Source organism: Pleuronectes platessa, chromosome 1 (assembly GCF_947347685.1).
Source record: "Pleuronectes platessa chromosome 1, fPlePla1.1, whole genome shotgun sequence".
NCBI classification, from domain to species: Eukaryota; Metazoa; Chordata; class Actinopteri; order Pleuronectiformes; family Pleuronectidae; genus Pleuronectes; species Pleuronectes platessa.
Window position 1 is genome coordinate 14,730,646 of NC_070626.1, and position 15,987 is coordinate 14,746,632.

The window sequence follows — 15,987 nt, forward strand, 5'->3', positions numbered from 1 at the left end:
GAATGTATATTAACAGAATATTGAATAGAAAAGTGAGCCGTGAACTGAGCCGTGCTGAGGATGTTTCATATTTTTTTCTCAATTTAAACAGATGCTGTGTGTTATTATACAAACTCAGGCTCTGCACCTCACCCCCTCTCTGTGATGGATAGGTGTAAATCATCCCAATCCTGTAGTGACAGCCCAATTTCCCCAAATCTGATCTGCTTAAAGAATGCAGCTTTGACGCTCGACTCACTTGTGTCTCCTTCTCTTCTCCTTGTTTCCTCTCCTTGGATCTCCTCAACTTTCCTCGCCTTGAATCTCCTCCTCATCTCTGCTCCTCTCCTCCACTTTTACCCCCTAATTTACTTCATCCACTCTCTTTCTCTTTCTCTCATCTTGCCCTGTCCTTCCCCTGTTTCCTCCTCGTCTCTCTCCCTCTCCCTCCCCTCTCTCTCCCTCTTCCCCCTGTGTCACATCTGAAAGTCCTGTCATATTTAGTAGAGTGGAAATCCTCTTTCACCATCTGCTTAATAAAATGTGTTTTTAATCTGATGGGGGATATTTTGTTTTTTTATGATTGTACTTCTGTGCAGTTTCATTTGATACAGCACCTTGCCCAGGTTTGTATCGGTATGAGAAGGGGGGGGGGGAGAGAGAGAGCTGTACATCTCACTGTACACGAATGGCTGGATGTGTACATGCGTGTGTATGCGAGAGAGAGCGAATGAGTGTGTGTCCACCTTAACGCCAAGTGTCGGTAAGTGTTTGGAAGGACTGTTGCACCCCTAACGCTCAGCGATAACACCGCTAATCCACACCTACACACACACAGAGAAAGAAACCAACACTAACCTTGATCAATGACCTTTCTTTTATAAAGGAGCCACCCTACAATTTGTATCCCTTATTCCCCTGCACAAACATTTACCACCGACACCATGTGAACAAACAGGGTGAATGCGTCAGTTGCATTGTGCACATCAATTAAACAAATTACGTTTTAATGAATAGATTGATCATTTTGTATTTTCATAAAAAGAAGGATTAGTAATTCCACTTTTTGCCACATGCACCTCCTTCCACCACAGAAGGTTTATACCTAACCAGAGGATGCATTCAGTAATTTCATTGATTTCCACTCTCCAGCCTTTCCAGTAAAAGGCTGGAGGTCACTACAAGTACATGGTATGCAATTTAGTCTGCCAAGTCCAAAAATAGAACAAAATTATACACCCATTTTGTAGTCATTTGTGTATTTGATTATTTATAATGTACATTTAATTAAAAAAAATAATGATTTTAATCTAGTTAAGAGACAGTTTGTGTTAACTGTATTCTCAGTGCACTGCCTGGAGTTGAGCTGTTTCAGAGGTTTGAAGAGCTATTCTTACAGTAGACAACCACCCTTATAAATACAATGACACACAGCAGATAAAAGAGAGAGAGAGGGAGAGAGAGACAAAGGGAAAGGTGAGGAGAGAGGGAGACATGGTGACAAAGATAGTGGCTGGCAGCAACACACTTATCAGCTACTGCTCCACAAGAAAATGACCTAAATCATCAAGATTCCCATCTGACACACACACACACACACACGCACATACACATACACTACGCTGCCCTTCCTTACCTTTTTTTCCCTGAGCAAGCTCGCCCTCTTCATATCTCTCTCACCTAAATGCTGCACCTACTCCACCGACGCAGTCAGACTCTCGAATCTAAATCATCTCTCACACAGACACAAAATGAAATTCCTTCAAACATAGGAATGGAAGAGGAAAACTTGCAAAAATAAAATATACAACAACAGTATTATGTCGCGACGAAGGAGCCACGGATTGAATTGATGTCATCAGTCCCAACATGATATTCACAAATTTAAGTCTGCAGTTCGGAAAGCACATACTGTTATTCCTAATCAATAGCGTTTTGGCAGACGCTGTCATGTGTGTCCTGCCCCCTACAGTTTATACATTCACATCTAGAGTGTGTGTGTGTATACGTGTACGTGTGTGTGCATCAGCCCCACCGGTGTGACTCAGAACATCGTCCCTGATTTATTTCGTAGCTGTGCGTTTGTGTAATGACTAGTTGTGATCACTATATTTATTTGTCACATTAACGCTCACACTTAGAAAAAGTGTTTAACCACACATTCACACACACGCACACTGAGGAAATATAGACGCACACTCACACACTTTTCCTCTCCTCTGCTGGTCTTTACAGCCCAACAGCCCATTGGGCAGAATGTGCTTTAGACATTATCACATTGATTGTATGTAATCAGGGGTTTATTCTGCAGGCAATGAAGTGAATTACAGGTTTCCTGCTCGAGTAACACTGTAACAATTGATCTGCTCCCTGCCGTTTGTGTGTCCGTGTGTGCATGAGTGGGGTGCAAGGTGGTGTGGATGCACGAGAAATAGAGAGAAGCAATGATGGAGTGTGTTTGTGAGAAGTAGAGACGAAAGAGAGAGCGAGCGAATGAGACCCAAAGAGAGCAGGAAGAAGAGGGCAAGCAAGAGCTCAGTAGGAGGGAGAGTGGTTTAGATTGACTGTCGCTGCATGAGTTTTTATTTTTCTATTTTATTTATTTTTGTCCCTGAAAACAACTGTAATCATCTGCACACTGCAGGTCTGTGGAGCTAAACTCAAACACACACACACACACACTTATACAAACCTGGGCCAACACAACAACACACAGATTACCTTTTCAATCCGGTTTGTCTGTCTATGAACTACACACATACACACATGGTATGCATTGGCGTACAATCACTTATACGTTTCTTACTAACAAGCAGACGTGCTGTTCAGCAACCCTCCACACATAGAGGAGCATTGAAAAGGGAATAAAACTGAGAGAAACAGAGCAAAGAAATGAAAATAAACAGCTTGAGGTGAGAATTGAAAAAGTAATTGAGTCTATTGATGAAATCATTTTCTTCATTTGATGATGGAAATGTAAACACAGTTCGCTCTTTTCCTTAATTCAATAAATTATCTTTCCTGTCCTGCGACCATCCTTCCTTCACTTTCCCCCTCGGTCCCAAAGCCTTGCAGGTATCAACTAGATAGAATTGTGTAAGCTTTTCTCCCTCTTCCTTTTTTTTTTTCTTTTTGCTTATTGGACTGTGTGTTCTTATCAGCATCGAGAGCACAATGCTTGGTGTGATGGAAAGGTATTAGCCAACCCATGGCAGCTACGTTGTCAGCACTTCTCTCCTTCCTCTGTCTCTACTGCCACCTCTTCTCTTTCCTCTCAGCTTTTTCCTCCTCCCTCTCTCTCCTCTTATTGTTCTCCCTTCATTTTTATTGCTTTTTCAGTAGGAATTTGGTTTTGAAAATATTGTCTGGGCAATATTCATTTCTCTACACCTACAGACACTGAACATTGTCACGGTGGAGTTAATGGTCTCTATGTACATAGAGCTTTTCTAGTCTTGTAGACCACTCATAGCTCTTTGCAGTACAGTTTTTGCCATTCACCTAGACACACACATTCACACACACATTGTTAGTGCATGTATGTGAGGCACTCAGTGTTCAGTGTCTTAGAGCATATTTATATATATATATATAAATATAAAAGTTTTCATGGATGGAAAATAATGCTCTTTACATTTACACCTTAGCTGCAATCAAAAACAAAACTATTCTAAATATCTGTTGTGATTCTCTTCTCTTCTCTTCTCTTCTCTTCTCTTCTCTCCTCTCCTCTCCTCTCCTCTCCTCACCTCATCTCTCTTATTTCCTCCTCTCTCTGAGTTGTTTGAGGATCAGTTTGTCTTTGTGGCTGCCATCTAAAGCGAGGCAGTCATACAAAGATTGTATATAATGAAAGAGTGCAAGTGCACACAGAAACACAGGCTGAAGGAGCGCAGGGTGAAACAGCACAGAGACGCAGAGCGAGACACAGAGTAGTTCCTCTAATACGATGATTGTATGTTTGTCCCTGACAGTTGTCAGGGCACTGCATCAGCCCACCGCTCTAATGACAGCTTGTCATACCAAAGTGCCCACCTTCCTTCAAAGCAAACAGAAAAAAACACTTCTTCCTTTTTCTTTATTTCTTTCTCCCTCTCTTGTCATTTTATTCTTTCTGTTGCTTTCTCTCCCTCTCTCCCTCTCTCTCTCTCTATCTCCCTCTCTCCCTCCCTCAATGACTCCATGTGTTTACCTCTTTTTGTGGTAACTGTGGTTTTCTTCAAGATGTGAGTAAAAAAAAAATGGGTACAAAGGGAAGGAGAAAATGACAGGGATCGAGCTGGAAATGGAGACAAGGGAAGGTGGTAATCTGTGTGTGTGTCTGTGTGTGTGTGTGGTTGTGTGTATGTGTGTGCCGCTCACCTCCCTCAGTCAGAGGCAGGTAAATAGAGCTGCTGAAAATTGGACGTCTGAAGGAACTAAACAGTCACTTTTGTCCTCTTTCTTTGACTGTTTGTGTAAACAGTCTCATATCTGCAGTTGTTGATGTTAACAAAAGTGAAGGAAAAAAAATGGAAACTTGAGAAAAAATATATTTTTGGTGAACCAACACGTAGCCTTCTTGAAGTAAGTAAGTACAGAATGTATAGCAATTAAACTACAAAAATGCTTTTTCATGATATCTAAAAAACATTTTGTCGATGTAGTGTGACTGGCAGAGAAGTTACAATCCTTCTAGTGATGCAGTTCAAAAAGCTAAAATCATCTTCTTTTTACGAGAGTGTCATTAAATGATTCTCTTCCGCTGGAGTGCATCAGAATGTACAAAATGGCAGGCAGAGAATGACATTCAAAACCTCTTTTCTATAACAGAATTAAGCAAAACAGCTAATCCTTAAATCTGATTACCATTACTCATCTCATAACACAGTGCTCACGCCTTTGTGAAGACACAAAAAGAGAAGGAAATGCACTCAAGTCTTTTCCCTCTTTATATAAATCTCCTGGAAACACCTGAAAACATAAAGAATTGATAAAAAAAAGTGAGACCCCACCCCCTTTCCTCTCTCTCTCCTCACTCATCTGAAGAGCAGACAGGCACAATAAGACTGCTCTTTCAGCACTGAGCCGTCGCTACATAGCTCCATAATTATACTGATAACATACATAAATGCATTCAACCCCTCACTCGGCACGGCGCACTGGCTGTGATTTCTTAATCTTCTTTCCTCTACTCCTCTTCTCTGCACGCATGTCTTCTTTTTTCTCTTTATTCCTCCCTGTTCGACTGCCATTATTTTTCATTTATAAGCAGAGTGAGAGAGAGAGAGATGATAGAGGAAGAGAAAGGGTGAGACAGAGCAAAGAGGAGGAATAGAAAAGAAGAGAGGAAGAGATATAGATGAGAATTTGAGAGAGAGAGAGAGAGAGAGAGAGAGAGAGAGAGAGAGAGAGAGAGAGAGAGAGAGAGAGAGAGAGAGAGAGAGAGAGAGGGAAGTGGGGGAAAAAAGCACCTGAGATCTTTTGGCACTTAAACTCTTTCACTTAATGGCACTCAGAGGGATTGACGGTGGAAGGGAGGGGGCAGGAAAGAGCATAAAGAGTGAAAAAGGAGAGATTAAATCATCACCATCACATCATCTACTTAAATGGGTCTGCTCTCTTTTTCTGTCAGCACCGTGTTTCCCCTCCCTCTACGAGAACACAGAAAACCCCTGACAATCTCTCATCGTCCCATCACTCTCTCACCCATTTGCATTAACATTCTTCCTCTCTCATTCTCAACACCTTTCGTGTCTTCTGTCTGTATCCCTCCATCACCTTTCTCTTGATTTGTGTCCACACCTTTATGACTGTCCCTCTCATTGCAAACTGAAAGCCCAACCTAGCATCAGATAAATGGATTTATACACATTGGTGGATACCACAAAGCCAGGATTAATAAGAGGGGGGAGAAGGGATGAACGGAATCAAATAAATGATGAAAAGGGGGGGAAAGGCCAAAGTAATGTACATAATAAATGTCATGTCGCTTTATGAAAGGAAAATTTGATGAGAAAGAAAGGAGTGAGTTTTAGGTAAAGGAGCTGCGTTGCCTCACCTGCTCGTTGGCCAAAGCAAACTGCTTTGTCTCAATTTCCTGCACATCAAATACATAAAACCTCTGCTGCACAATAAAAACCGTACAAGCAGATCTAAACCTGCTGCCTGTAATTTTACTATCATCAGTCATTGACTGTCCCTCGCTCTGGCCGCCTGTCTGCCTACCTGTTTTCCTGTCCGTATCCATTCCACATACCCCCACCCTCCCTTCGCCCGACAGCCTCTCCATTCCCCGTCAGGGCGCTGTCTGTGTTTTATGGGTCCCTGTAGAACAGGGATCTTTTACAGGCCGACTGGACTTTAGAAGCCCCTCGTTTAGCAGCATCCTGCCTTAATTAAAAAACCCTTTTGTGCTCTCAGCTTTTAACAATGAAAAGGGAGAGAAGGCACGGAGGAGGGCAGGGTTAGAGGGATAGAGAGTGGTAATGCAAAAAGGAAAGAGAAAGAGAGAGATGGCGCTGAATGGGAGGTGATAGGGAGACAGGCAGATAGATAGTAAGGTAGACAAAGGGAGGGATGGAGAGATATGGACAGAGAAAAGATAGCTGTTAATTACAACTGCCATTAACAAGACACTAGTGAGGCTCCTGAGGGAGAGGAAGACGGGTAAGGAGAGAGGGAGGAAGGAAGCTAAGGAGAGAGAGAGGAAAGTGGGGAAGCAGGTTAGAGGAAAGGAGGGTCAGCAGAGAAGAAAAAGAGAGGAGGAGAGGAGTGGCACGGCTCTGATTAGCAGAGATTTATTCTCATTTTAAACACATTTTTGTATTTCGTGATTTCCCCTAACTTGTTAGACTTCAATGCTTGAATACTGCATGAGCGTGTGTGTGTGTGTGTGTGTGTGTGTGTGTGTGTGTGTGTGTGTGTGTGCGTGTGCGTGTGTGTGTGTGTGTATGTGCGTGAGAGGCTGTCTGTGGGATGATTGAGCAGCAGAGAGCCTGCTTACTGATTACCTTCATGTAGAACAAACTGCTATTGACTGGAGAGTGACGGATGACCATCGGCCCCTGAGCATGTGTGCGTGTGTGTGTGTATGTGTGTGTGTGTGTGTGTGTGTGTGTGTGTGTGTGTGTGTGTGTGTGTGTGTGTGTGTGTGTGTGTGTGTGTGTGTGTGTGTGTGTGTGTGTGTGTGTGTGTGTGTGTGTGTGTGTGTGTGTGCGTGTGTGTGCGTGTGTGTGCGTGTGTGCGTGTGTTTATGTGACTGTGTGCTGATCTGGATGTTTCTCCGCTGCAGTTCTCTCTTGTAACCGGTTTCCCTAATGAACCGAAATCCATTTCTTTTTCTTATTTAAGTCTCTTACTCTCTTTTTATTACCTCCCCTTTTCTTTTTCTCTCTGCACAACTCTCTCTCTCATTTCTCTTTGAACACAGAATACCAAATGTGACGGATGGATTGTGTGTACATGTGTGCGTGTGTCATTTATTGGCTTACTGGGCTCTGTGAAAAAATACAAATCCATCATAGAAAGTGACAGTGAGGAAATACGAAAAAATGATTGCTATGATTCGACTTTCAAAGGATAACATTTTGTTGAACATCGCCTAAACTGTAACCTTTTCTGTTCGATCTCTTTCCTAAAACTCTTCCCCCCTTGTTTTTCCCTTTTCTTTATAAAAATCCAGTTACATTTTCTTTTAGGCTGTTCTTCATCATCTTCTTCTATTTGTTCTTGTCTCCCTCCCTCAGGCTTCTCTGCAGAATGTCCAGTAAGGAGCGGCACCTTGAGTCCAACTGTCCGTCCTCTTATATAAAGACTGAGCCCTCTAGTCCTGCGTCCCTGACTGACAGTCTAAACCATCACTCCCCCGGCGGCTCCAGTGACGCCTCAGGCTCATATTCGTCCACGATGAACGGTCACCCCAACGGCTTAGACTCCCCGAGCCTCTACGGTTCCAACGCAGGGCCCCTGGGTCCTGCTGGTGGCCCCGGATCAAAACGTTACGAGGACTGTTCGTCAACGATTGGGGAAGATTCGCAGATCAAGTGCGAGTATATGCTGAATTCCATCCCCAAGAGGCTGTGTCTGGTGTGTGGGGACATTGCGTCAGGGTACCACTATGGAGTGGCGTCCTGTGAGGCCTGCAAGGCCTTCTTCAAACGTACCATCCAAGGTTGGCTTACATTTTGATTTTGTCTAAATGATTTGTTTATCTGCCGACGTTTCTGTCTTGTTTTTTCTTTAATCAGCTCCATCGTCAGAGGTTTGGTTCAATCTTGTCGTTTTTCTCTTGGTTTTGCACAAGTCCTGACTAAGGTCGTCATATTGACATAACAGAGAATAGGGGTGTTTAAATGGCAAACTGACAGGTCTTGAGTGTGTTAGCCAAAGGGTTGTTGTTATTTTATTTAGATTTAATCTGAACTGTTACCCTGTGAAAGTACATGAAAGGTCATAAATGCATCACAATACAAACAAACACATTAGATCTGGCTTAGGCCAAGGTCAGGGGTAAAAGGTCAAGGTAGCATGTTCTTTATATTGAAAAGCATTGGCTCCTTAAAAAGGTACGAACTTTCAGAGAACAGTTTCACACATCTCACCTAAAAATAAAACTTTTCTCCCACACATGCACATACACTTCAGCAACTATACTAGATCCAGGACATACAATAAAAGCCTCGGGCCAGATGTGAACCCAGTTTTTTATGTGGCACATGTCGTGCTAAGTAAGCCAACAGGACACGCACCGTTATAGGTCTCCTTCACCAGTTCTCCTTCTGTCACGCATGCACATACACACACCCATCAAATCAGGTTCATGCATATGCACCAACTCTCAGACACGCCCCTCTTTCACCCTCAACCTTGACCTCTTCTTCATCAACAGCAAAGAGTAATTTGCAGGTTGTGTTTGCATGCCCAGATCGGACTGATTATGCTTCACAGGAAGAGTGTGAGCTATAAGCCTGTTGTCTAGGAGATAACGTAGCATCAGGGGAAGGTCAGATGTCATGTCTAGGTGTCAAGAGTTCAGGTTAGGAAAGAGGAGAGAAGGGATAGAACAGTAATCCACATGATGAGAAGAGTAGCAAGAATGAGGCGCAGTAATCCTTTGCTTGTCTCTTGTTAGGGTTAGAGGTAGTGCAGGTAGTGCACAGGTATTCAAACCATGCTCCCCACATTTTGTGGACATTCACTTGATGCTTGATGCAGCTTGATCAACACTATTGTCTTCATTTGCCCTCGTAGACACAATGTAGGTCAGTCTTATAGACGATCAATTAGCCATAAAGTAAGCCAGGTAGTCAGCCTGGCTTACTTTTACTTTGTTCACTAATCCAGCCAGTGCAACAGTTTGTCGTCCTAGTTCCTCCTGACTTACTTCTGTTATAAACCAGCATTAAAGGAGAGGGACTGAGACATTTTTTTTTTTTTTTTATGCAAACTATTTCCATGAATTAACCAAAATCAATGTGTTAATCTCTCTCTGTTTCTGTGGCTCTTTGCCCTACCAAGGACAGCAATCTTTAAAAACAAATGTAAATGGTTTGGTATGAATAATTATGTAGCATAACATTTAATAAACAGGTAGACTGCAAAAAATTTGCATGATGGTCATTGCTCACACCAACTGTGACATCGGCACAATAGATTTTTCTGTAGAGACTTATTCTCCGACTCTTGCCTCCAGCTCAATCCATGCTAGCCACCATTTTAAACGATGGAAACCCTGTGCGCAAGAACAGGACGTTTTTTTGGGCAAACATTTGCTGAATATTCTTTGCCAATGTTTTGGTGTTTTTCCAAGTATTGACGGAGCAAACCAATGCATGGAGCATAGAAATGACTCAAAGTCAACTGGATTATCCATGTTGATCATACAAAAAAAACCATGTCGGTGCAACGGTCCAGCTCAGGTTTTTAATAGTTCTTGGACGACAACGAAGGTCAATGGCACCTTTCATGGTATTTGGTGAAAATTTATAAAATATAGGATAGAATCTTGTATTTTAGGAAATCTGGCTAAGCCATAAACGTTTATAATCAGACCATTAAGATGCTTAGCTGGACAACAAGCGATAAACATTTGAAGGCTTAGAATTATTTTTAATAATTAATCAAGCCCATCACTCAGCAGAACTTCCTCTTGTCAGTCAGTCTGCTACTGCAATAATCAAGCTACCAGTCAGTCAGCAAGCCGTCATTGATCCATTGAGTCAGTCAGTCAGTCAGTCATATCAGACAGGATTCATCTATCTGCCTTTCCATCCATCCACCTATCTGTCGCTGCTTTCTTTTGCCTCCGATAAGCAGCTTTCCCGGTAAAGCCCCAGAGAGACAGGGGGGATGTGGGAGGGGGTGGAAGTCTTACATCCACGAGATGGTCACCACTACCTAGAGATGACCTGTATGTGTTTATTATGGGATGAGATCAGGACACGGTGAAATCCTGACAAAGAGATTGGAGCATACCCATACGGAGATAAAGGTAGAGACCTCGTTCGCTCGCCCGCTCACACACACAAACAGAGAGGCGCGTTCACTCGCAGACACCAGCACACATGAGCACACACACGTCCTTGTAATCATCCAGTGTATAGGTTTAACCCCTAATTCATGTGTCATCGCTGCAGCGTCCAATAGTTGACCAATTCCAGATGTCTCATTTCATTTAGAGGGCTTGTTATAGGTTAGAAAGGTGAGGACACGGTTAGAGATTAAATACAATAGCCCAGCAAACATATATGATGCCTCTTCAGAGTTTGACCTTGAATAGATTTAAACCAATGCACTGAACTCTTTCTATAGGATTCCCTCATTTTCACCCTATTTGTAATCCTCCTGTCTCCTGTCGTGGACATGTTGCAGATCAGGAAGGCCAGAGTTAGAGGTTATAGGTCGAGACAAGCCGCAGGATAGTTGTCACGCAAGGTTGGGAGGATACATAGCAGTTTTTTTTGGCTGAACCTAGTTAGCCAGACTATAATATAGGGATATATTGTCAACAAGCTTCAAATTTCAGACCCCTAAGTCTTAATAGCTTTGTTGGCACCAAATTTTCACATTCTCTGTCAAAATTAGTATTTAGAATAATTATTGTTGTCTATTAAGAAATGCCTCATTTCACGATTTTGATATCACTCATTTAGCTAATCATTAGTTATCATCTATTTCAATTAAAATCATTGGAGAGCATTGTTCGCAAACAAATCATAGCACTTTTTTAATCAATGTTCGTGCTACAGTACCACCGTTTGTTTGGATGCAAACTGAACAGTCTTTGATCCTCTGGAACAAATGGGCCATGACATTATCTTTGGCTACTGCACAAGCCAAACTCATCCACAGACAAGAGTGGATATGTGTTAGCCTATGTGTCTGTTTGGGGGCTTGTGCTCATCCAAATGAAAATGAGCGCAGGTTATGTGTGCATATTTACCCATGCAACTGTGTTTATTTGCGGCTGTGAGTTAGTGTGTGTGTGTGTGTGTGTGTGTGTGTGTGTGTGTGTGTGTGTGTGTGTGTGTGTGTGTGTGTGTGTGTGTGTGTGTGTGTGTGTGTGTGTGTGTGTGTCTGTATGTTTGTGTGTGTCTTGGCTGGAAGGCGAGGCCAGCCTCAGATGGGCAGCAGCAGACATATTGGTATGTTTCAACCCATTAGCCAATAAAACCGCAGGTAATCACCAAAAAACACCTCCAGCTGGACAGGGAGGAGAGCATGGGGGGAGGAGAGGAGAGGGAAGAAGAGGAAGAGGGAGAGAAAGAGGAGTACACCTGTTAAGATAAACAATAAGTTGAGACACTGAATGAGAGAAAGAAGAAAGAAGGGAAAGGGTGGACTGGTCACATGGATGTAAGGGGGAATCAGTGGTGTGTGCATATGTGTGCATGTGTGTGTGTGTGTGTGTGTGTCACAGCGTGGAGGAAGTGGCTCTGGCAGCTGCTGTTTCTGTGGCGTCAGTCCAGCGACACCTGACAACCTGCATCTATCACTCCCTTATTGAGAGAGAGGGATAAAGGGGAGTGAGGAGGAGGGCAAAGTGTGCGAGAGGGAGGGATGGAGCGAGGAAATGGGAAGACGAGAGGCAGCATGAGCAGAAGAGGGAGGTGGGGGAGAGTGAGTGAAGAGGACAGGTGGTAGGGATGGAGAGCGGAGGACGACTGAAAGGTGCAGTGACAGGGTGGTCAGACCAGGGTGTCCATGTGACTGTTCATTCCATGTAAAAGAAAATAACCACATCCCTCCACAGTTAAACAGTGTTAAATATTCAAATATCAATTATACATTACATATTATTTTATATTTTTATAGTTAATAGTAAGGGATGTCTAAGGGTAAGTTGTACCTTGTCAGTTGGTCTCCTCCCTCGTCCTCTACCTGTGTTTTATGTTGTGTCTTTTTATTAAGAAACCAAGGGACCATAACAGAGAAAGCCAATGGGAGAAGGGCTGAATTTATGCCGAAGTTAGTGTGGTAGCTTCGCAAAAGGAAAAAATGAGCACACAGAGGACTGCAGAACACACACACACATAAACATTCATATTGTACAATGGTGTCCAATTGTCATTCAGCAGATGGACATACACTCACATCTCAAAGGAGATTGCAGGGGATTTGAGGCCCCTCACCCAAGACGCATAAAGACGGACACACATAGAGAAAAGGAGGGAGCAATGACACTCTGATACAAACCCTTTCATTTATAATTTCTTCCCTATACCTGTGCTCTCAAGCAGAATGTTTATATCTATGTCCAAGCGTACAAAGAGTATAGATATGACAAAAAGGTTACATGTTTCCATATCCCACCTTTATACTGGCCTGTAATATAAGCCTATCTGCTCAGGCCCAACAGTCCCCTTATGAAACCACATTTAAACTCACTAGATCCAGATTTTTTGATTTATTTTCTTCAAGATCCAGGAATTATAATCTGAAATGTAGCAAAATGGCAATCTCGAACTGTTGAAAAGGAAAACTCGTTGTAAATCTGTTCAGCTGTTTTTGTGCACTCTTGTTTAAAATCAAACAAACTATCAGCAAAAGGAAAGGGGTGAAAACATAACCTGCTCAACGTTTAAGTTATTTTTGCTTATTGTTGGCCCCTCCTACAGTAACACTTGACATGTTTATTCCCACCTAAGCTTTAACACATTTAACCTTAACACTACCAACCTTATTAGTGGCTTTTTATGGCAGTTATCCATTTAGGCATCCTCGCTTGTTTAGCCCATGCTGCTAATAAGGCCTTTGACTGACTCCCCATTAACAGACAAAGATTCTATGTCATGGCATTAGCACATTTATCCTTAGTGCTAGTTAAGTGTCCGTCTAAATTGCAGACTTAATCTGCTCCTCCTCTATCATCCTCATGCACAGGTTGGGTGTATAAGCTAACTAGTCCCATTAGTAGTGTCTATTAGACTGCGAGGGCTCCCCCAGCATTTAGCATGTTTAGCCTTCCCTTTAACTAATAAGGCCGATTAATGAGTGTCTTGTTACCCATTAGGAAGTTGTTTGTGCATTTAGCCTTTTTCCCAAGCTAACTAGCCCCCTTAATCAGCCCAGTAATGAGAAACATCCTCTCCACAGCAGCAGTCAATAGTGATTGCTGTTTAGTCTGTTTCACTGGGAGATGCATTGGCTTTCTGGGGCACTGTGGTTGTAACATCTCAACACATCTTTACACAATTCTGAGTAATTCAGTAATAGCCTGAAGTGCACCTAACAAATCTACAGCTGTGATTTAACTGTGTGGAGGCAAATGTGGAGGATAAATGAGAAGAAGAAGAAGAGTCAAGCTGAGAACAGAACAGAAACCATTCAAAAAGCCACAGTAGATTAGGAGGTATCAGTTAGACCTAAGTAAGATGCCAGGATCTTAAAAGAGCAAAGATGAATGAGATTGGGAGAAGATATTAGCAGGAAGATATAGAGAGAGATGGGTAAATTGGCCTAGAGAGGGAAACAAAAGAAAGATGTTTTACCATTTTGATTATATTCTCGATTATATAATCTCGCAGCTATTGTTTGATGAGGAATCAGCCTCTTTGGGCAGTGGCCACTATTTTGGCGTTTGACTGTTTACTTGCAGGCAACCAAAGACTGCTCAAACGTGATTGGTCAAAACTAGAAACAGAAGCCAGAAGCCAGGCTTCAAACCCCAAAATCTTGTCCCTGCAGAATGTTTTAAAGAGATTACCTGCAACACAGAGAAGAGAGCTAGTGAGGCAGCTGACAGTGAAGGTAAAAGTGGTATTAGTGTCTGACACACCTCAGGCGTAATTTTAGTTGGTTAGGGTTGTGAAGTTAATAGACTTACTGTAGAGCATCTAATAATCCCAGCCTCCGCTCTGCCACCAGAGAGCTAACTTGAGCAACAGTCGCACAACCTGGACACATGAACGTTATTTCACTAAACAAATGCACAAGTACACATTAAACCCTGCTTTTCAAAACAGGGTTTAGGCTTATTTTGTTTCATATGTGACCTATAATTTATTTTTATGGGGCTGGATTTGAGCACTAACACTAGAGTTGTCGCCGATGTTTCCTACTGAAATGAAATGTTTCCTTTTGTTTCTCCTCCAACATGTCTTCGTGCCTCAGGCAACATCGAGTACAGCTGTCCAGCTACCAACGAGTGCGAGATCACCAAGAGGAGACGCAAGTCGTGCCAGGCCTGCCGCTTCATGAAGTGTCTGAATGTGGGCATGCTGAGGGAGGGTAAGGGAAAAGGTCTCTTACTTATCTTTCTCTGTTACCTGTGCTACATGCAGCATTGCAAAGTCCATTATTTATGTCATGGTCAATGGAGGCCGATGCAGATACAATTTGGAACTTCTCAATACAGCTTTTTGCATAATGGGCATAATGAACTATTCTCTAAGAAATGAATGAAAATGTTGAAAAACTACGTGGGTTCTTCCCTGAACCAGTAAACATCACATCAATGTATGAAAGTAATCTCTTGATGTTGAATAATGTTGCATGTAGCACCTTAAAGAAAATGTAATAACTCAGTATACTGTAATGTGTTTCTATCTGCTGTGTCTGGTTGCCTTCTCGTCTCATGTCCGTGTCACTTCAATCTGTCTGTGTTTAAGGCTTTTTCTGAGTCTCTTGTCCGTCAGCTTATCTCACCATCACTTCACATCGATTTAGATTCAGCTCTTCTTCTCCTATGTATATTTACCTTTTACTTCCGTATCAACTAGTTACATACAGTAGTTTCCAGGACCATACACTGGGACAAAGACCCACTTCCGAACACTGACAGTGTGGTTAATTTACTTCACCTTAACAAGGTAAATATAGAAATTACAGGATAATTGGGACACTCGCGCTCAGCAGCAGGTTATTGGTTCAAAAAAAGCTCAAATACTGGGGAAAAAACAACAAGACATATTATCTGCCCCCAAACCACTTTGATTAAATACACTCACTCTCTCATTTTTACACTCCCTCGTTGCCTCTGCCTCTTTCTTTGCCTCTCGTCTGCCCACCTCTGACCTTTCTACTCCCACTGCACTTCCAACGATGAAAGGAGAGAGAGGAGTGGTGAGGGATGAAGACGAGAGCCAATAGAGAGAGGGAGAAGGGCATATTCGGAGGGTGGGGAACCAGGGGGAGGGAGGAGGGGAGAAAGAGAGAGAGGAGAGAGATTGATTTATAGGAGCAGAGGAGAGGGACCAGGGGAGGATGAGAGGCAGGGGAGGATGGTTGAATGAAGCAGAAAGTGTGTGAGAGAGGGACGGAGGAGAAGAGAGGAGGGTCAAGGTTGTAATTGATGGGAGACCTGGCCTACGCCCCCTACCTCAGAGTGGTCAGGGAGTGTGCCTCCGCCGACGCCTGCCAGCCCTCCCTCCATTCATTCCTGTCTTCGTCTCTACCTCCAATTCTCCCACTCAGTATTATTGTACTGCTTGTGTTGCCTTTTGTCCATCCATTCTCCTCTTCACTTCACTGTTCTCTCTATCCTGTTGGCAACCTGAAATCCATACCTGCAGCTTCTCACCCACTCAA

At 42.9% G+C, this 15,987-nt stretch overlaps 1 protein-coding gene across 1 annotated transcript in view; it reads left to right on the top strand.

Annotated features, from left to right (window-relative positions):
- Positions 1 to 15,987, top strand: part of esrrga (estrogen-related receptor gamma a) — a 131,486-nt gene that overhangs the window by 78,414 nt on the left and 37,085 nt on the right. The window contains exons 5-6 of the mRNA XM_053428483.1: positions 7,707 to 8,131; positions 14,572 to 14,688. Of these exons, the coding sequence (XP_053284458.1) occupies positions 7,707 to 8,131; positions 14,572 to 14,688 (542 nt within the window). The remainder of the gene's footprint in view (positions 1 to 7,706; positions 8,132 to 14,571; positions 14,689 to 15,987) is intronic.